The 21,769-nt window shown below is 41.3% G+C and overlaps 1 protein-coding gene across 6 annotated transcripts; it reads left to right on the top strand.

Annotated features, from left to right (window-relative positions):
- Positions 1-1,048: 1,048 nt before the first annotated feature.
- LOC103715231 (transcription factor TGAL6-like) lies at positions 1,049-20,403 on the top strand. 6 transcript variants are annotated; one of them, XM_039117218.1, is made up of 11 exons: positions 1,049-1,164; positions 3,339-3,413; positions 13,003-13,055; positions 13,128-13,171; positions 13,283-13,357; positions 14,755-14,814; positions 14,897-14,974; positions 15,059-15,122; positions 16,166-16,437; positions 17,404-17,640; positions 19,890-20,403. In XM_039117218.1, the coding sequence occupies exons 2-11, from the start codon at positions 3,358-3,360 to the stop codon at positions 20,040-20,042; spliced, it is 1,092 nt and encodes a 363-aa protein (XP_038973146.1). In that variant the 5' UTR covers positions 1,049-1,164; positions 3,339-3,357; the 3' UTR covers positions 20,043-20,403. The 6 variants fall into 6 exon arrangements, with proteins under 6 accessions (XP_038973146.1, XP_038973144.1, XP_008801021.1 ...); XM_039117216.1 differs by having other exon boundaries at positions 13,003-13,171; XM_008802801.4 differs by lacking the exons at positions 1,049-1,164; positions 3,339-3,413 and adding an exon at positions 10,957-11,209.
- Positions 20,404-21,769: the final 1,366 nt, after the last annotated feature.

Below are 21,769 nucleotides of genomic sequence, written 5' to 3'. Positions count from 1 at the left end.
ACATAATGTTGATGGATGAGGATTATCGAAGATACATGCGCTGCACATTGGTAAAGGCAGCTAGCCAAGTCCTATGAAAACTTGGATTTTGTGAGTATCCAATCTTAGCTCTCATTTTATTTGAAATCAACACGTATAAATCAATAAAGCAATAAATAATATCGCTAAAACTACATGCAAATGTAGATAAGATGCACCTAGACTTGTCGTGCGCCACACAGAGGTGGTAGATTTCCCCTATCCTTGCCACTCTCTTGGCTGATTGGGTGCTTTGCAGATAATTTCACTAGAAAAATAGGCACCTTGACTTCATTCCAACTATAAATTAAGCAATCAGAATCTGATGCTATTATATCAGATGATATAACTCGATTCCTTAAGTAAGCAATCGATGGAGACACAGGGAATCGAACCCCATGCTTCTCGCATGCATGCGAAGGAATTGATATAACCCAATTTCTTGAAAAATCGACATAGAACTAAATGTGCATAAGCCAGAATTAATATTATAATACCCTAACGTAGTCGGTTAGAGGAATATCATCAATAATTGCAAGTCCAAGTAATAGCAATTGAGTTTTAAAATGAAAGCTTATGTAACAATATCGATATGGAATTACTTTACACGCACTGCCAGAGCCACGACGACGATATTTTGTAGCTTGCAAGCCAAATAATTGATACGGATGCCAAAAGATCTACCTTAGCCGAAGTCGGATTCGAAAATTATCAGAAGGGCGAAACCCAAAATTATGTGCAGGGTTGAGCAAGTCTGGATCCAATGCATAGCAGCCAATAATTTCAGATTAACATGCATCAATCATGCAGCAGGTGCAATCCAAATCTAAGCTTGACAAATAAAGAGGTCAGATCCTGGTATAAATTTGAAACTACAACTAATTCATATTGGCTTTTTATCAGGCTAGTGTGCTGGACATCAAAATCGATCCGGAATAGCCACTGCAGATACTTTATTATAAAGTTAATGGCTGGCATCCTTTCCTTGGACATTATAAAGTAATCAATTTACTAGGTTTAGCATACCTTGGCACTAGCCAGTGCGCTTGTGGAAGCCTGCATCTTCTCCTCCCCAGCTCTAAGTGGAGCTCTCTTCCTCCCCTCTCATGTCCAATCAGACTTCCAAATCCAGATTAACGCAGACGGGTACTAGTCCTCGATCCTTCCTCCATATCTCAAAGCAGTTTAGAACTTTTCTCCTAAATGGCTCTCTCTTTTCTAAGAAGATCCTACATGGCCTTATCTCAAAGCAGTTTTTCAGATGTTTGTTGAGACTGATAGTAGTTTATTTTCATTATCATTGTCAACTTTTAAGTTTAATAGGTTCTTTGTAACTCTCTAATGAAGATATTGTAGCTGTTATGTCAATTGGGATTAAGTAGAAAATTATAATAACATTTTACTACATTAGAAGTATAGTATGTCCTATGAATATGCTCTGTTCAGAGTGAGTATTAGTGCATATATAATATCTTTTAAAATTAATATCCTTAAAATTTATCTATGAGAAAAATCCTTGTTTATATTATAGCTTTTGAATAACAGATTTGGCCTAAAGCACATTGAAGGAACATTTTTATGGATCTACAGTAGGCTCTATTTTACACAATATTAACATAGGTTTTGTACCAGGTTTTTGAAATTGACATGAAGCTAATGGATTTTATTTCTCTTCAAGTCAAGAAGGTAATATGGAGTGGATGTAATTCCATCTCTGTCTGATTGGGAATGGATGGTTATTTGATGGAAATGTCTAGGGTTTTATAGGAACTAATGACACTAGGAATTCAGGGATGGGAAATAATGAACTTGAGGTGCTTATTATAAATGGAGTCTTAAACAGCAAGGCCATAAGCCTACCTAAAACACTACTTAGTGATTCTTGTATGGAAGAAGTCATGATTACTTCGTTTTTAAGTATATTCACCACCTTTTTTTTGTTGTTGTTGAGATAGCACAATTCATCATAACATACACAAGGAAATAGCTGATAAAAGAGTCAATTCATTGAACAACAAGGGCATGGACTTCTTGAAATGAACGACAAGAGTAGGGATATCCTTGAGTTTTCAACAGTAGAAGATGGGCCTGTACAACCCTTCTTGAAGGAATTTTCTATACTTTGGACATGTGGATGGATCTTAATAGTGGAACTTCTTTTTTTTTTATGTAACTTAATAGTGGAACCTGAGCATAATAAAGGTGCATGTTTTCTGACTCTGCTAGAGATGCACCTCTTTTATTTTTAATCACAGATGGGCAGTCTAAGATTGAGATAATGGGAAGTTATTTAGATAGAATCATTCTTTCATCTAATAATCTTTTTTCATGTGTTAAAATCCTGTTATTATACAAGCAACTAGAACTTGTTTTGTAAAGGTTGCATTGCTATGAAGGAAAAAAATATAGGAGTAAAGATGTCAGATTCCAAATTATGGAATGCAAACTGCTAAAGACCTAGATTAATTGCAGCAGACTAGTCCCTGAGTATATATACAGTTTCTACCATGCACTTTTTATGCATGCTTGGTGTTGCTTCCTGGTTGGTTTATGCACCTGAGTGCAATGTAAAGTTCTTGTTAACCAACCTTTGAATCAAACCTTCTGAAAATAAGAATGAAATATTCAATTAAATGGACCAAATCACTTTATATATGCCCATTTTCTCCTGCAATTGAGACATAAAACAACCCACTCTTCCTTTATCACCAATCTTTATCTTCAATTAACAATAACTTTTCATTGTTCCTCTCATAATGATCTGATTTCTTTGCCACCAAAGACCTCACCCATGTTATTGTTGTGGGCAGATACATTTCATCTCCGAAATATCAACAATCAATCTTTCAACTCTTTACACTTAGACAATATGGGAGCTTTTTTTTTTTTGAGGTAAATATAGGAGTCAGTTTAAGCATAACATTTTGTTGCTTTATTCTTATTAGCAATGCTACTAGATTCCTCCTCGATTACAGATAGAGTAGCAAAAGCATGATGAAAAATTTTCTTTACTACTGCAGAATTAACTTCTTTCTCCTTTACCTCATGCAAAATAATTCTATCGTTCCAAATAATGCATGCCATTATCATGTGCTTTATCTATTCTTCTTCTTTAACAGGGCACCAAATTTCTCTAGCATGTTTAACAATTTTCTTTTCTTGAATGCATGTCAATTCTCAAAACCATCTTCAATAATCATAAGAATCTGCTCATTTTCTTTGTTTCAATATTTTATGAATGATTATAAATTAAGAAAACAACTCATGAATTTAATCGCAATATCATGTTCATTACATAACAGAACATGTGATGGTTATAGGAGGGGACTTTGATATGGTATGATGGAGCTTTATCTGGGTTATCTTGAAGACAACTTCTATCGCTTCAAGCCAAGGTGAGCATCTTTTTCTCCCTTATAAAACCCAGATCTCTTTTAAAGTGTGATAATCAAAAATATTGTTGACTCATCTTGATCATGTTTAACAAATTAACACCAAACAGGAAATTATTATGAGACACCATTTGTGATTACAGAGATATATCTTCAGAATCTTTTTACTCAAATAAATAAGATTCATAGATTATCAACTTAAAGAATCTCTTAACACGAGAAATTAAGAATAGGTTTGGGAAAATTCTATTAAAATTTATTGATGAATTAACACCACAAGATTGCAAAAAAAGTCAGAAATCTCATTGGACAAATAGTAGGAATCAGATGTTGCTACATGCACACCTACATGAACACATTTTGCACAATTAAGAAATAAATTTTACGGTTTGAAAAATATCTTATAGAAGATCAAAAGTTTTATATTGTTTGGGGCAAATAGTTAAATGACATACATTATTTTGTCCATTCATATGGGTCCTATTTTCTAATTGAATCCATATAACATTGCTCAGTAATGTCGACATTGTTTATATCTATAGAATCTTATTAGATATTTTGTTGATTTATTATATGTTATCCTGTTGTCTTTCTTCTTTGTTGATAGTCACCAATGTTTAACATAATATCCACCTCACAAGTTGTCTAGGAGAATCTTATTTAATCATATCCCATCTATAATCATTATCATTATTGGTTTTCCCCTTATTCATTTCTAGACCAGTTTGCATGGTAAATAATAGTTTCGATTTTCAATCACCAAGATTAAATATGGTACTTGTTGCTGGAAATTGGACCCGGGGGCAACCTTCGGTCGAGGAGAGGGAACGACTGTTAGTCCTCACGGCGGGGCGGCGGTCTGTCGGCGGGCGGTGTCCTCCGTCCAGGGCGGTCGGAGAGAGGGAACAGCAAGTCCTCGCAGCGGGGCGGCGATCCGTTGGCTGGCGACGTCCTCCGTCCGGGTGCCTGCACACGAACCGGTGGCCGGGTTCTCCGGCGCCGGCCCTCCGACGCTCAAGTCAGGGAGGGGGCAAATAGTGGGGAGAAGGAGATAAACGGTGACTTTTGGGTGTATGAATGTTTTTCCTCCCCCCTCTTGAGAGGCCAAGGCTCCCTTTTATATGCGGGGGTCGGTTTACCTGTGATGTAACAGGGCGAGGCCGTAGTACGGCTTGGCATGTTGTTCAGGTCGGCGCTCGGTCAGGCGAATCATTGCACTGATGTCGGCGTATGGCCGAGATCAGAAACTTATCATAGTCGACTAGACCCTGCTGGGTCGATTTGCCGTGGAGAGCTGGGGATCCGTAGATGTCAGGAGCCATGCGCATTTATTGTGGAGTAAGTCGGAGATCCGCATTTATTATGGAGTAAGCCGGAGATCCGCATTTATTATAGAGTAAGCCGGAGATCCGCATTTATTATGGAGTAAGCCGGAGATCCGCATTTATTGTTGAGTGTGCCGGAAGATTACAGCGGCCATGCGTAATAAATGCCGGAGGGGTGTTAGAGTACGGTCCTCGGACATCGGGGTTTCTCTTAGGTCGGAGGTTTCGGGGTCGGTCGTCTTGTGGCCGAGCGTTCCGAGGTCGGACGCTGACTTCGGCTGTCCGGGGTCGGAGGTTGTACGGCTTCTTAGGGGCATTTATGTCACCTGGGGGGAAACTTTATTCCCCCCAACACTACCCCCCGACTTCCGAGTTCGAGCTGCTTTTTGGCTCGGACGAAGGAAGTAGTCCAGTCGTCGATCATCCTGTAATATAGCCAAATATGTATAGAGATGTACGTGCCAAGTAGGGTGTACCTCTAATGCAGTTGGAGTAAAGTGCTCCAGGTTGACTCAGCGGCCTTTTTTGGCTTGTGGTCGACTCAGCATGGAGATGTAGATATCCGGAGACGACGGACCTTGTCCGTTGGCGACCGCGCGCCCCCACTCAGATCGGGGCGGCGTTGGAGATGTAGATATCCGGAGACGACGGATCTTGTCCGTTGGCGACCGCGCGCCCCCACTCAGATCGGGGCGGCGTTGGAGATGTAGATATCCGGAGACGACGGACCTTGTACGTTGGCGACCGCGCGCCCCCACTCAGATCGGGGCGGCGTTGGAGATGTAGATATCTGGAGACGACGGACCTTGTCCGTTGGCGACCGCGCGCCCCCACTCAGATCGGGGCGGCGTTGGAGATGTAGATATCCGGAGACGACGGACCTTGTCCGTTGGCGACCGCGCGCCCCCACTCAGATCAGGGCGGCGTTGGAGATGTAGATATCCGGAGACGACAGACCTTGTCCGTTGGCGACCGCGCGCCCCCACTCAGATCGGGGCGGCATTGGAGATGTAGATATCCGGAGACGACGGACCTTGTCCGTTGGCGACCGCGCGCCCCCACTCAGATCGGGGCGGCGTTGGAGATGTAGATTTTTGCAGGTCAGCTTTTGCCTTCTCCGACCTAGAAATATATTGAATATTGAAATTATTTAAAGCCGAAGTGACGTCTCGTACCTTTTGGAGGCATTTTGACAGCTCCCGAGCTCCAAAGTCCCTCAGGACTTGGCTCAGCACTGGCGGAGAGTCGTTGGAGACCCCTAGGGGGCAGGCATTGAGTTTTGGGCTGCGCCACTGCCCCCCAAGGCCACAAAGTCGTCGACATGTAGTATATAGGAGCTATATTGAGAGAGTCTTCTTCTCCATGTTAAGCTCGGCCAGTGGAGAACTGCACGAGGGGGTGGCAGATAGGGACCGCAGCTCGGAGAGAGCTTTCTCGGGGCGCGCGTGCAGCCATGATTAGCAGGCCGAGAACCCCTTTCGCCGGTACGGGACCTTCTGTGAAGTCGGCCAGAGGGTTGCTCATCTTCTCCAGTTGTTTTACAACCATCGGAAGGCATCAAGAAATAAGATGTCCGTAGTGCTTTTATTATCCACAAGTCCTTTTACGTCAGACTTTGCAATAACTACAGCATGGCTATGAGGGGTTTCAACACCCTTTTGGTCTTCATAAAGGGAGCTCTGGGTCCCGTTCTTCTGGCTCCTCCCTTTTAGTCACGGACGAACCGACCCAGTCGACCTCGACGGATGAGTGCCTCGATCTCGTCACGGAGCCGGTAGCAATCTTCCGTGTCGTGGCCGTAATTTCGGTGGAAGCGGCAGTACTTCTTCGAGTGCTTCTGCAACTCTGACGGCCATATTTTTGGAGGAGGTCGAAGGTAGCCCTGACCCTCAATCTCCATGAGGATCTCGGTTCGGGTGGATGTGAGGGGAGTGTATTCCTCGAATTTTTGGAGGGAAAACCTCTGCCGAGCTGGACTTTTGGGCCGAGGAGGATTCTCGTGCCATGGGGATCTGCTGCTTAGTTGGGAGCGCTCCTCGGAGTGCTTCTTTTGCATCTTGGCAGGTCGTTCAGCTGCTTCCCGCCGAGAGGCCATGGCTTCCTCAGCCTTGGCGTACTTGCGAGCTCGGGCCAACATTTCAACAAAGTCGGCAGGGAAGCTCTTCTCAATCGAGAAGACAAATTTGTAGGACCGAGCTCCAGTCTTCAATGCTGACAATCGCAATTGACTGGTCGAGATCGCGAACCTCCCACGTTGCAGTGGTGAAACGGTCGATGTAGTCTTTAAGGGACTCTCCTTCCTTTTGCTTGATATTGAGGAGAGAATCCGATGTTCGCCGCTGGCGTCGGCTGCTAGCGAAGTTGGCAGCGAACTGCCTGCCGAGCTGCTCAAAGGAGGACACAGTGCTCGGCTTTAGACCGGAGAACCAAAGCCGAGCCGCTCCTCGGAGGGTTGCAGGGAAGGCTTTGCAGAGCACGGCCTCCGAGGACCCTTGCAGTGCCATAAGGGCTCGGTAGCTCTCCAAGTGGTCAAGGGGGTCTGTGGTCCCGTTGTAGGGCTCTATCTGAGGCATTTTGAACCTCGGTGGGACCGGCTCATCTTCGATCTGGCGAGAGAAAGGTGACTTAGTGGTGAACTCAAAGTCATCTTCACGTCTTGCTTTCTGGCTGTGGAGCGCCTCGATCTGCCGCTCGAGTTTCTCGACCTTTCTGCCGAGCTCGGGTGGGACTCCTGTTGCAGCTCGGCATGGGGCAGGCCCCGCCTCAGATGGGTGCTCTCGGGCTCGAGGCGTCAGGCTTCGGCGCGAGCTCGCAGGATAATGGATGCGCGACAAGCCCTCCCGGCTCAAGGGTCGAGCTCGGTGGGAGCTTTGATGGTGGCGACGCTCTACAGAAAAATGACGTTGCGAGCGGCATCCTGAGGACTCATGCTCGTGAGGAGGAAGTAGAGGCTGATCTTCTACTTGCTGTAGGCCTTGGACGGCCGTAGTGAGTGCTTGGACTTGTTGAACAAGCAGATTGAACTGCTCTGATTGGACTTGGGGGACTGGATCTGCCGGAGGTCTTGGTGGTGAGTTTTGAACAGAGTGCCCAAGGCATGGTGGGGGACGCCGTGAGGCATTGGAGGCTCCTTTGCTTCTCAACTTCATGGCCACAACTCGGGCCCTTCCTCTAGCGCCAACTGTTGCTGGAAATTGGACCCGGGGGCAACCTTCGGTCGAGGAGAGGGAACGACTGTTAGTCCTCACGGCGGGGCGGCGGTCTGTCGGCGGGCGGTGTCCTCCGTCCAGGGCGGTCGGAGAGAGGGAACAGCAAGTCCTCGCAGCGGGGCGGCGATCCGTTGGCTGGCGACGTCCTCCGTCCGGGTGCCTGCACACGAACCGGTGGCCGGGTTCTCCGGCGCCGGCCCTCCGACGCTCAAGTCAGGGAGGGGGCAAATAGTGGGGAGAAGGAGATAAACGGTGACTTTTGGGTGTATGAATGTTTTTCCTCCCCCCTCTTGAGAGGCCAAGGCTCCCTTTTATATGCGGGGGTCGGTTTACCTGTGATGTAACAGGGCGAGGCCGTAGTACGGCTTGGCATGTTGTTCAGGTCGGCGCTCGGTCAGGCGAATCATTGCACTGATGTCGGCGGTATGGCCGAGATCAGAGACTTATCATAGTCGACTAGACCCTGCTGGGTCGATTTGCCGTGGAGAGCTGGGGATCCGTAGATGTCAGGAGCCATGCGCATTTATTGTGGAGTAAGTCGGAGATCCGCATTTATTATGGAGTAAGCCGGAGATCCGCATTTATTATAGAGTAAGCCGGAGATCCGCATTTATTATGGAGTAAGCCGGAGATCCGCATTTATTGTTGAGTGTGCCGGAAGATTACAGCGGCCATGCGTAATAAATGCCGGAGGGGTGTTAGAGTACGGTCCTCGGACATCGGGGTTTCTCTTAGGTCGGAGGTTTCGGGGTCGGTCGTCTTGTGGCCGAGCGTTCCGAGGTCGGACGCTGACTTCGGCTGTCCGGGGTCGGAGGTTGTACGGCTTCTTAGGGGCATTTATGTCACCTGGGGGGAAACTTTATTCCCCCCAACAGTACTTATTAGATTGATATTCAAATATTTTCTTTTAGAGTATGTATTGATTGGATTCTTAAACAAAATCACCACCCAAAAGAATATTGCTACTAGAAGCAAAACGAAATATTCCTCTTAGAGAATCCCTTTATTGTTCTAGAACAACTACAAAAAGATTTCGAATATGAAAATATTCAATTCAGACATAGGTTGCCTACCTGAAACCTTTCGCAACTCAATCATATAAAATATAGAATCATAAAAAATTCGATCTTTTAAATCTTCATCGTAAGGCTAGATGTTCGAATCACATCACTATATTCATGCAAAGTAAAACCCAACAAAGAAATCAAAAGTCTTATTTGCATTAAAAAAAAAAGCAACGAAAGTGGTGCACTTGATAAAAAGAACTGTCCTTATAGGTTGCATGATAGTATATATTATCACAAGAAAAAAAAAAAAGATACTCATGTATCTTACCTAGATCATTCATCAGCTAAAGAGATACGCTCAATATATAAACTTTTGCCTACAATTAACATGAACCACGAATTTTTCTTTTATTTATTTTTTTCCCATGAGATGGACCCACATCAAATACATAATGCAAGGGACCCACAGGCCACACATCCAAGCCAAAAAAAAAAAAAACCCTCCCACTCACACGTGTGAATGTTGCACTGTGGTCGATGATGCCTTCCATAGTTCCATGGTACTAACTGCTCCCATTAGCCTTAGATCGGATACAAAAAGACCACTCATCAAATCATCTCCGTCACCACAAAAAAGGCTGCACCCTATTCCGTGACACTCAATGACACCACTCCCATCATTGCTCCAATCGTCTCGGCCCACCACGTGGGGCCCATCTCCATGGGGCCCAGCACCTAATCAAGAGACACGAATCGCATCGCGACCGGTCGGTGCGCGTACCTCTCCCATGCTCCTTGGACTTTCTCACTCAGTCACTCGTCGGTTGTGACGTCCCTGATGACGTGTGAGTTGACATCACCATCACCCTCCTCCACAAGATAATATATTTTAATCTTTATTATAAGCCATTATACCAAATTGTGGCTGTCCGCATCAACCATCTCAAAAAATAAAAAAACCTACAAGTCGTATGCGTTCACCGTCGGTGAGAAAAAACCCAAAAAATATATATAATTTTATCCGAATTACATAATAATTTAGAGCTAATATATTGTTGCTAAAGACTTAAATGGCTTAGAATAGTTTCAGATATAAATCATATTTGGATTAGTCATGGTCGTGGAAATACTAAATAGGTCAAATTACTAAATTGTGGCTGTCCGCATCAACCATCCCAAAAAAATAAAAAAACCTACAAGCCGTATGCATTCATCGTCGGTGAGAAAAAACCTAAAAAATATATATAATTTTGTTCGAATTACATAATAATTTAGAGCTAATATATTGTTGCTAAGGGCTTGAATGGCTTAGAGTAGTTTTAGAGATAAATCATATTTGGATTAGTCATGGTCGTAGAAATACTAAATAGGTCAAATTATATACTAAACATATATCGCCTTGATTCGTCAAATAGATCAAATAGCTTATGTAAATAATCAAATTAATTATTATTAGTCATTGCTAGATTGAATTTTCTTTTGTAATACGCTGTCTCAAGTTAAAATTATCAATCAAAGATGTTTTATAAATGACTTAATTGAGATGGTAGAAATTTTTAATTTAACTGAAACAACAAAGGAATTTTATTAAAAAATTAAATATTCGAACAATATTATGGTCATTTTAGATAGAGCTCAAATACATAGCTCTTTTTTTTTTCCTTATGAGCTAAGAAAATTTTCTCTGTATAGCATAATTATGTGTATGATACGATGGATTATAGGAAATTTTTTTTTTTTGGGAAAAGAAATAGAAAGTGGGATGCCGCATCCACTACATGAATGCCTGAGGTAAGTAAACTAGCGCGGTGACCAGACTCCACCGCACCTTGAGTGACGGACGCCGACGTCACGTAGGGTGATCGCTAACGTGCGCCTGCGTATTTTCTTTCCCTTTCCCGCGTTCGATAGCGGAGGACTGACGGCGTTTGGCCGTTGACTGAACCGGCCGAGAAAGAGTTTAAAATATAAAATAAAGGGAATAAAATAACAAAGAATAAAGAAAGAGGAGAGAGAGGAAAGAGAGCTAGGGAAGTTGGTTTCGGGAATTCCACTTTCGCTTTGTATTTTTCCGTGGCTTCTTCCTCTTATTTTTCGCTCCGAAGCAATCATCGGGAGGAGGGAGGCGATGGGGCCGCTAGGGTTTCGTAGGGGCGGGGGTTTTGGCGCTCGGAAGCTAGGGTCTATGGTTGATTCGTTTAGTTTGATGGAATCTCAATGTCACAGGGCCAGGCGGGAGCTTCCCATGTGATCTCGAGGTTCGAATTCTTCCCTTTCCTTTCCCGATTTTTTTTTTGTCCTAATTTTTGACTTGATTGATGTGCTTCCCTTTGTGATTTCAGCTAACTGGGAATCTAACAATCATTCCTTCACCACAAAAAAAGGTTTTTTTTCTTTTTCTTTTTTTGGAAATTTTTGGTTTTTGACTTGGTTTTTTTTTTTTCATTGTTTGTACCATCTGGGAATCTAAAAATTTCTTTTCCCCCGTTTTTTATTTATGAATTCCTTGGCCGATTTAGTGAAACCGATGATATTCTATTCTGGTTGGGAATTAATTTTGGTGGTAGAGGAGTGGATCAGATTCTCTTTCTTGAGGTTTCGGGTTATGGGAAGCTAGACGGAAATTTTTATTGATGAAGGATTGTTTATATTTGCTACTTCGTTTCCTCTTTCAATCACGGAAGCAGCTAAAGCTGACATCTTTGGGATTGGCAGCTTCTCCCCACTTCAGAAAACGAATGGATTCTTTGTTGTTAAGCTGTCGGTTACTCATTTGGAGAAAATCTAGAAGGAGCAAACGGGTGGAAGTTCTTGTTCTCCTTCTCGTGTATTGGTCGAAGAGGAGGATTAGAGAAAGTTTTACGCCAGATACTATGGTTTAAGTTTTCAGTAGCTTTATCGTGCTTTACGGTGCTATGAGGAGGGGGGAGTCTTTTGAGAAGAAATATTGATATTCTTTTGCAAACTTTCTTTTGCCTGTATCTTAGGAAGTTTGAGGAAATACTCCCAAATCAGTCATTTCACTTGTTGCAGAATGGATAGATGAAAGCCAGTTGCTTTTTTTATTTTTTTTTTCACGGCGAGGTGGATATGGTCCTGCTGCTGGGTATTTGGGTTCAAGGTAAAATAATGGAGAATTCATGGGTTGTCGGTGTTAGTAGCTCATTAGCCAGAGTGGAGATGGAAGCTGGGGCATGTGATAGGCAAAATTTCTTTGGTATTTTTGGATTGAAAATGATAGACCACCAGCTTTTGCTTCTTAAGGTTGGTTCGTAATTTTAATGCACAACTGATGGTGAATTTTATAAAATGAAACAGGTAACTGTTTAAAGTTGGCTAATTTTGAGGACAATTTCTGATAGAAGGAGTAGGCAGAAAATTATCTTTCTGATCTAAAGTTTGATAAGAAAAAGTGGTTTCATCATGTTTTGTGTAAAGTTTGAGCTAAGAAAAAGAATTTTCGAATAATAACTGGATTATCTAATCAAGATGAAGGTCTTTGAGTTATAGAATAATCTGATTGTTATAGTTGGGATTCGGGAGTGAAGAAGACTTGCAAGTTATTGAGGAAGTAAAGTGCCGTTGTCACTTTTTATGCTGTTAAGACTCAACAATGTAGCATCGAGAACTGGGGTTAATTTATCTGTAAACTGCTTTCAATTGTAGTTTCTTCTAAAGTTGCACAAAGTTTTCCTATGCATCTTGTCATCAATTGGATTGCCTTTTCTGAAGAGATTTTTGTTACAATTTACCGGGCAAACATCTTTTTCAAATTAACAGTGCATTTCCAAGTTTGCCGAAGAACCATCTACTCCGTATTGGTAATTCCAATTTCCAATAGTAGTAGAGCTGGCAGCTTTTGCATGAGGTTTGTGATGCTACCATGACTGAAATTTTTATACTGATGGTTTATACTGATGGTCTCTCCTCTGACTTCAGTATGCTATTGTTTCCTCTCTGTTATACTTTCTACTTCTTTAATTCTGTTGCATGGTTGTAGCTATTCTATGTTGCAAGTGAAGTAATAATTTTTTCATTTTTCTTCTTTCAGTCCAAATAGTATGAGTTCTGCATCAGCTCAGTTTGCAACTTCTAGAAGGATAGGTATATATGAACCAAACCGCCAAATTAGCATGTGGGGTGACTCCTTTAAAGCTGACAGCAGTCAAAATACAGGTGCATCTACAATTGTGGAAGCAGATGCGAAACATGACAATAGGGTGAGGATATAATGATACAGCATTTTTTGTTTTGTTACGGTGTTATAGATGATTGCAGCATTCTTCTTCTGTTTGTCTCACGTTTATATTTATTTCACAATGCTTTTATAGTTAGGAGATATTCCTCTGGAGAGCCCAGGACCATCAAAAAAATATGACCAAGAAGCAAACAAGCCTGCAGATAAGGTAAACAACATGAACTTAATTACTTTTGATGTTTTTCCTCTCTCAAAGGTCTGGCTATGGCCTTGTCTATGCACTTTACCTAAAAGTCTACATGCATTTTTTGTTGATTTAAAAATCTGATGCGTTGAGAGAATCTCTCTACCTATCATTATGTTCTGACCAAATCAAAGAAACATAGTCTGGCACAAGTTACCTGTCCCTAATTGAAGTTATTTGACTAAACATTTTGGATCTTGGCAGGCTTAATTAGTGCCTGAAAGTTAATGTGCAATTTAGGGACAATCAAGGGGCATTGCATGGCTGTGTCAAATCATATCGTACTGTCATCCCTTAACCATGATTAAGAATTGTTCATTGTATTTTGTCGTGTTTTGTGAATCAATTGTACCCTAGATATCTATTAATTGCACATACATTTTATTTGGAGCCGGGAATGGAGATTTTGGACAAAACCAATATAAGATGTAAAATGCCAATATAGGAAATGGGATGTTAAGCTCTATTTACAAAAGCACCAAATGGGTGTGGATCAACTGTAATTATATTTCAGATTTAGTTGCCAATATACATGAAATCAGACCTTTTCTTTGGCAAACTATGATGCTACAGTGACAGCGGTGAAGCAAAGCTCATAGTTAATTAATAGAGAACTTCAAGAACTAATTTAGTGGCAAACAATCGAGACTAGTATTGTACTTGACAATTTATTGGAAAAATGAGATATAAAGGATTCACCCTCCTTGGAAGCCTATCATGGTGTACCAAAACAAGGTAATTAATTTAGAATGCACTGGGTTAGAAAAGGCATTAGGGATGGAAGTTTTACATCAAAGATCCATAGGAGACCACTCAAAAGTCTGAAAAAAAATATGGAGGTAGTAAACCTTTAGCTGCAACTCACTGGAGTTAAGTTAAAACCCTTTACATCTTTTCATTTTACATATGCCAGCTGCTTTTTGACATAAAATTTGGAGTTCCCTTGGTTTTTTTGATAATTTATAATTGATTTAATTCTGTTTGATGGGATTGTAATGGGGTTGGATGATCAAAAAAGATTAGAATCTAGAATAATTAAAGTGATGCAAGGTTTCTGGAATGCAATTCAATCAAACAAAAAATAGCTAATAGAGTTAATATTTTTGATTATATCTTGGTTCCAATATTGATAAACTTTGTTTTTATTCGGCTTAATGAATTCATGTTCTTTGAAAATAATTTACACTTCCATATTAAAAATAGTAATAATATTTTGTGCTCCTCTTGAGTCTCAGTGATTATCTGTGCATAGCACCAGAGGCAGTGAGTTATGTATCTGTATAGTATTCAGCATGCTGGATACTTTGATGAGACTGCAGTTTTAAAGGTTTACTAAAGGTTTACTAAATGGCTATATGTAGGTATTAAGACGTCTTGCACAGAATCGAGAAGCTGCTAGAAAGAGTCGTCTAAGGAAGAAGGTATCTTTATAGTACAGGAAAAGCGTCAGATAACAAGTGAATAGAGATAGATTGTTATATTGATCTGTCGTTTCTTTCATAGGCTTACGTTCAGCAGCTAGAATCAAGTCGTCTAAAACTTTCTCAGCTAGAGCAGGAGCTTGAGCACGCCAAACAACAGGTACAGGAAGTACCAATTCTTGGACAAGCAAGTTACATCTTATTTCCATTTATCAGCTAATCGAGTGTTACTGCTGAGCTGCAGGGTGTTTACGTAGGTGGGCATTTAGGGGATTCAAGTCTTGGATTATCAGGAACTGTTAATTCAGGTAAAACATGGATCTCCATTTTATTTTGTCCATTGCATTGTTTATGCTGGCTTTATTAACTTTGGATGAAGTAGTACTGTTATATAAAAATATTGTGATCGTAACCAATGCATTTTAAAGAACAACAGATCCATCTTCATGTCTGTTTTAAGCACTAGTTGTTTCCAGCTTTGCAAATATGTGATTTAAACTACTCAAAATTTACTGTTTCTGATTGTTGTTGATGTCTTGAGATGCCAAATATGACAATATTGTGAATCTACAAGGTTTAATACATAAAGTTACTGCACACAATTATTCAGACATAATGGTTACTTATTCAAGTTGGGGAATCAAGCATGCTTATTTATGCATGTTGCGGAACCAGACATGATTATTTGTGCAAGTTGGGGAATCAGACTTTGTTATTTATGCAAATTGGGGAGCATAAAGTATTTTCTTCTGTTCCATGCATGTCTAAGAATATTGCAGTCTGAGAAGTATCTGTTTCAGTAAGTGTGATCTCACTTGCTATTTACCAAACCAATGGGCATGTAAGTTTATCCTTCCAAACTGGAAACATCTGCTACCATGAATCCAAGGACTAATTCACCTTCAACTAACTATAGTATGTAATACATACAGGTCCAGTCACAGTTCTTGACCGATATAACTCTGGATTTACAATAGATATTGGCTTTATTGATATATAATACTTTGGATGTAAAATACGGAAGCTTATGTTATTGACCTTAGGCACATCGCATCTTAGTAAGGCTACTTTGATTCCCCCCTCCCCTCTATGTTTTTTATTTTTTTTATTTTTAATGAGAGAGAGTCAGGCAGATCCTAACCTGCTTTCGTTCAGAAAATGGAAGATACAAAAAATTTTCCCCTTCTATCTAGCTTGACCGGTAATAACATAAGGACAAGTTTTGAATCTTTATGCTTTTAGCTTTAACCATTCCTATTCCAGTCCTCTCATCTGCCGATTCTATCAAAAATGAATAATCTAGTATTAGCTACTTATGCTACCAATGCTCCAACTTCTCGGGTTCTTGCAGGGGTTGCTGCTTTTGAGATGGAATATGGGCACTGGGTTGAAGAGCAGAACAGGCAAACTGGCGAATTAAGAGCTGCTTTACAAGCGCATGTATCTGACATAGAGCTCCGCATGCTTGTAGAGAGTGGAATGAGCCACTATGATAATCTTTTCCATATAAAAGCAATTGCTGCAAAGTCAGATGTCTTCTATCTGATGTCTGGCATGTGGAAAACACCTGCAGAACGGTTTTTTCTATGGATTGGGGGATTTCGGCCTTCAGAGCTTTTAAAGGTGACTTAATGAGTGAGGACAATTCCAAGTATTATTTCTACAACTAGGATAATAGTTTGTTGTTAATTTTATAAATAGTCTATTCAAGATTTGTAGTCTTGTACCGTACCACATACTCGGTATGTTTCGCCGTCTCGTACCGTACCACATACTGACACTATACTAGAATGATAACGGTACGGGATCCGGTACTGGCGAACCTTGGGTCTATTCATCCAATGCCCTTTTTAGCATCTGATATCAGTACCTTGGGATCCGGTACTGATACTCGGTATGTCTCGCTGTCTCGTACCGTACCACATACTGACACTATAATAGAATGATAACGGTACAGGATCCGGTACCGACGAACCTTGGGTCTATTCATCCAATGCCTTTTTAGCATCTGATATAGCTACAAATGGAAATTCTTCATTTCACTGCTAGGATTTTTGTGCTTTTTATTAAAAAGTTGCTGCATTTTTTGTTTATTTTGGAAGATATTTTTAGAAATCTTTGTCCAGAACTCATACCTTTATTTCTTTGGATGTATTTTTCTGCCCTGTATTCTTTTCATATGCTATCCCCCTCCTTCTATCCTCCTCGACCAGAATCAATCACCTCTGCTTTCAAAAGGGCAGCTGACTGCACCACTTACCAGTTACCAGTGCGTACTTGGTCATTTTAGGCCACAATAGAGAATAAACTGTTTTGGAGAACATGACAATTTTTGGTTGGATATTTTATGGAGCCTTAAGTACAACTCCATGCACTCTAAGTGTGTTATCCTTAATTTTGTTTCCCTTCTAATGGTTTATATGTTCTCACTCCACAATTAGACCCTCTGATTTCTCCCATCTTCCGCTCAAAAAAGAGAATAAACTGTTTCATGGAGAACATGTCAAATTTTGTTGATATATTTTATGGAGCCTTGGGTACAGCTCCATGCATTATTCTTACTTTTATTTTCCTTCTTGTCGTTTACAGGTTCTCAGTCCACAATTAGAGCCTCTGACGGAGCAACAAGTTGTAGCTGTCTGTAACCTGCAACAATCTTCTCAGCAAGCTGAGGATGCTCTTTCCCAAGGAATGGATAAACTTCAACAAACTCTCGCAGAGACGCTAACATCAGATCCATTAGGTGCCTCTGGTGTTGCAACTTACATGGGACAAATGGCAAATGCAATGGGAAAGTTGGAGGGTCTTGTAAACTTTGTGAACCAGGTTAATACCTTTTCCCCTCCTATAGGCAATTTCATGTTTTCTCTGCTTAATTAATGTTCTTTTTAAAACCTCTTTTATCTCCTTTATTTTTATAAATTTCCTTAAATTAACATTCAGGAGTTTCCCCGCAGCCCGTCTTTTACATTCTTAATGGTTTATTGGCTAAAAAGAAAACCTATGTATGTAGATGTGGAAATCCTTGGCAAAGTTCTACAAGCATGCTGGTGATGCCTTCTTCTGGAACTGGATACTCCTGTAGCTCATTCACCCATGTGAAGCTATTGAAAAGATAATCCTATTTGCATAAATAATATCATTTTTATCAATTTTATGTGGAAAGCTCCCCTGCTTTCTTTGAAATTCTCAATGGTAATAGTGCATTAGCCAAGGGATCCCAATAGGGATATATATGGCTACCATCAGTTGGAAAGATCAAGGATTCTAATTGGCAGCCTTTTTGGTGTCTGAGTCCCTTTGTCAATGATGGGATGGCATGAAATCAGGTTACATTATGGTAATTTGTGGGACGATTAAAGTGATCTCCATTAGTAATTGGTTAATGCTATCATCTAATTCTCGAGGATTTAAGTTCATGTTTTAAGCTAATGGCCATAAAGGAAAAATATGTATGGCCAAGCTAATAATTTTCTCTGTTGTTTTCAATAATGGGCTATATAAATATCTTTGTAATCATCGTCTGTGAGTGTTTTTGAGGTTTAGGTCCAATCTATGACCCTTGAAAGTTGAAATTACATATCCAAGTCTTTCCCGAATAGGGTCCCTTATGGTTATTAATAATAACACTAAATCTTGTTGACTCTACTAGTTATCAATTGCTTTAATTCTCCATTAGTGTAGTCTCTAAGCTTCTATAATACTTTGTAGCAAGGTCTGTTGTGCCGGAACCGGAGCCCGGACTGGTTGCCCGGCGGTATGGGTTGGTACGCCCTCGTACCGTTCCGTGTCGAGCCCATATCGGAACAGTAAAGGAGGCAGGGGAGAGGGAGAACAAGGCAGAGGAAAAGAGAGAGAAAGAAGGGGGAGAGAAGAAGGGAGAGAGGAGGGTGGCGGAAGCTGGCGTAGGGCCCGCAAGCTGTGCAAAGGAGGCGGAGGAGGGGCTCTGTGGCCCTCCGCCGGCCGGCATTCACCTCCCTCTCTCTTTGAAATAGGGGACCTGGAGGCGGAGCCCCTCCTCCGCACGGCTCACGGGCTTCTGTGGTCCTCCATTGGCCGGTCTCCACCTCCCTCTCTCCTCCTTCCTCTCCCTCTCCCTCCCTTCCTCCCTCGCTCTCTCTTTTTCTCTCTTTCCTTCTTCCCCTCCATCAACGGCTTTTCGTTTCGGTTGCTGGAACCGTCCCAGTCCACCGCCAGTACGGCTCGGTACACCCCGAACCACTCGGTTCAGGACGGTTCTGCCGACCATGCTTTGTAGAGTATACAATATCTGTTATATTAAAACAACCTCTTTCATTTGACTTTGCATAACATGATCTTAGTAAGGCCCTCATGTTACAGTAGTATTTTAGCATGCTCAGCATTACTTTCAAAAATGTTAGGTTGACTAAAAGGTAAGGTTGGCATAACTTCCAAGTTGACTAGATCCTGCTTGGGTTATTTATTTATTTTTCAGCTTGAGTCAGGTTTAGGTTAAATTTCTTACCCAAATTATAAATGTCAGATGCATGTTAGGGTTTTTGACTTGATTCAGGTCACGAGGGTGAAGTTTAAATCCTTATCAAGTTAGGTATTTAAAAGCCTGGTAAAGTTCAGGCAAGGTAGGTTGGGTCACGATGGCTGGGTTGGATTAGGTTGTGCAGAGAGAGTATTCTGAGCTATTGCTGGGTGCAAGGAATTGCCCTGTGGGCAGTTTTTGGGTTGAGGAATCCCTACCCAATGTCAGGTCAAGTCAGCTATGAGTCGAATTGGGAATTGCCCTCTGCACAGGTTTGGGGCTGAGGAATCCCAACCGGGCAAGGTCGGCTATGAGTCAAATTAGCATATGTTATTCCTCTAAACTGACCCAACCAGACCCTGGTTTGACCTGACCAACTGCCATCCCTTGATGGTTTCCTAGAGCTTTAGCTGATAATATCTGTTTCTTAAATCTGGGTATGTGCATTTGTTGCTATTAAGAGACTAGTTTGATCATATACTCTTATTCTGTTGGAATGCTCCCCTGGCTGATGTATAGAGGGTTGAGCAAGAGGTTATTTATAATGTTACTGACCTTGACATTGTTCATTAAACAGGCAGACCACCTCCGTCAGCAAACCCTGCAGCAAATGTACAAGATTCTCACAACCCGCCAGGCAGCACGAGGCCTCCTCGTCTTAGGTGATTACTTCCAGCGACTTCGAGCCCTGAGTTCTCTATGGACTGCTCGCCCTCATGAACCAGCATAGTAATTTTTGGAACAATCACTTGGTAACTTAATGTTCTGAAGTGAATCTGTGACCAACCATCTAGCTAAGGAAATGCAGTGGCAACAAAATGGCTGTTAGTGTTATCCACATTACATACGATTTGTTGGCCCCTTAAAAACTGGAAACAGGAGCCTTAGAAGGGTGGATATATGTATATATTCTTCAAAGCTCCATGAGAACAGCATGCCTGAAGTGCCTCTTGTATCTATTTATGGTGATGTATGTTGGACAGTATATTACAGCTGTTTGTTTTGATGTAAGGAAAGCGGCACCGTTAATATTGATACAATGATCTGATGAATCCTACAATGAGAAATCTGAATGGGGTATTTTGCAAAGATGTATGCATATTGACAATGCATACCAATCGCATTGGTTACCTGCTGGTTGCTTTTCATTCATATCGATTTTGTCAGTCGGTCTATCTTGATCATACTGGTATTGTAATATTCTGTGACAAATTGATATGGTGTTCGATGCCGTGTCTAAGCTCGTGGTTGCAGGCTTATATAAATTCTAGTTATGTGCATCAAGATACAGATGGAATCCATGAATTTTCTCATTATCTTCGATCACAACCTCAGCTGCAGCTAACTTGCTAATTAATGTGTTAAACTGATTCATGTGCTCTTGTAATGAAGCTCTCTCCTGCATCTTCAAGATATACGACTGCCTCCTAAGAAAAAAATTATTTGATGCGGATTTTTCCAAGTACATGCTTCTCAACTTTTCTTTTAAACAGGACTGGCTCGTTTATAGCTAGATAAAAATCAACCGTTGCCATCTTATCCCTCTTAACAAGCTCTTCATTTCATAGTAGCGTTTCTCTTTTGACATTCAAGTGCCACATTGGAGCATGCATCACCAATACAGCTTGAATCTTTAATTTTTTGAAGTGTAAAGTTGGTGCCATTTGATCTTGGAATCTCGAATTTGGTTGAACTGCCTGCTATATGTAACAAACAATCTACTATTTTTCTCGACCTCGGCTGTAAACAATGATATCGATCGTTACAACCCAAGAATAGCTGAATAAAATAACAGAAATAATAGAAAATAAAATTGTCACGGCACATTGAGATTTAATGTGCACCATTCGAGATCTAGGCTAGATCTACTAAGGGGGTGAGAAATCCACTATAATAAATAGTGAACAAGGCTTTTACAAGTGTTTGTTGGGATAAGTGGCTTCTTTAGCCACTGGTTGAGTCCAAATAGGACTGTTACTTGGCTCCATTGCGGGAGAGGTAAGACCTCTGTGACTCGGATCAAGAAAGAGAGAGACACTCGTACTCTCTTTCCTTAAATATAGGGGCCATGATTGGGCACCACATGAGGTGTGAAACAAGATTCATTGGGTTTTATCTCGGTCTCGATATCTCGGTGAAGTCTTGTAAAAGGTTTCGCACTCTATTTTTTATGGTGGATTCTGATGTAGCTTAGCTTTTAGGTGGATCATATTAAATCTTGGTACATTGTGTCCATTTTAATTTTCTATTATTTTTTATTATTTTATTTAACTATTTTGGGATTGTATTGATGGGTACTAATCTATCTACCTCTCACTAATTATTTCTTAGAGAACTAAATCTAGTACCAGATCCTCAACTTTCTCCCCTTCATGCATGACAACAGAAGTTCAAATTCAGCCTTCATTTACAAGCCAGAACCTAGTTCTACTTGAAAGCTTAAGCCATTAAGTTTTG

The sequence above is a fragment of the Phoenix dactylifera genome, unplaced genomic scaffold, assembly GCF_009389715.1.
Source record: "Phoenix dactylifera cultivar Barhee BC4 unplaced genomic scaffold, palm_55x_up_171113_PBpolish2nd_filt_p 000190F, whole genome shotgun sequence".
In the NCBI taxonomy this organism is placed as follows: Eukaryota; Viridiplantae; Streptophyta; class Magnoliopsida; order Arecales; family Arecaceae; genus Phoenix; species Phoenix dactylifera.
Note: the sequence above shows the minus strand (reverse complement) of the source record. Positions and strands in the feature narration are given on the sequence as shown.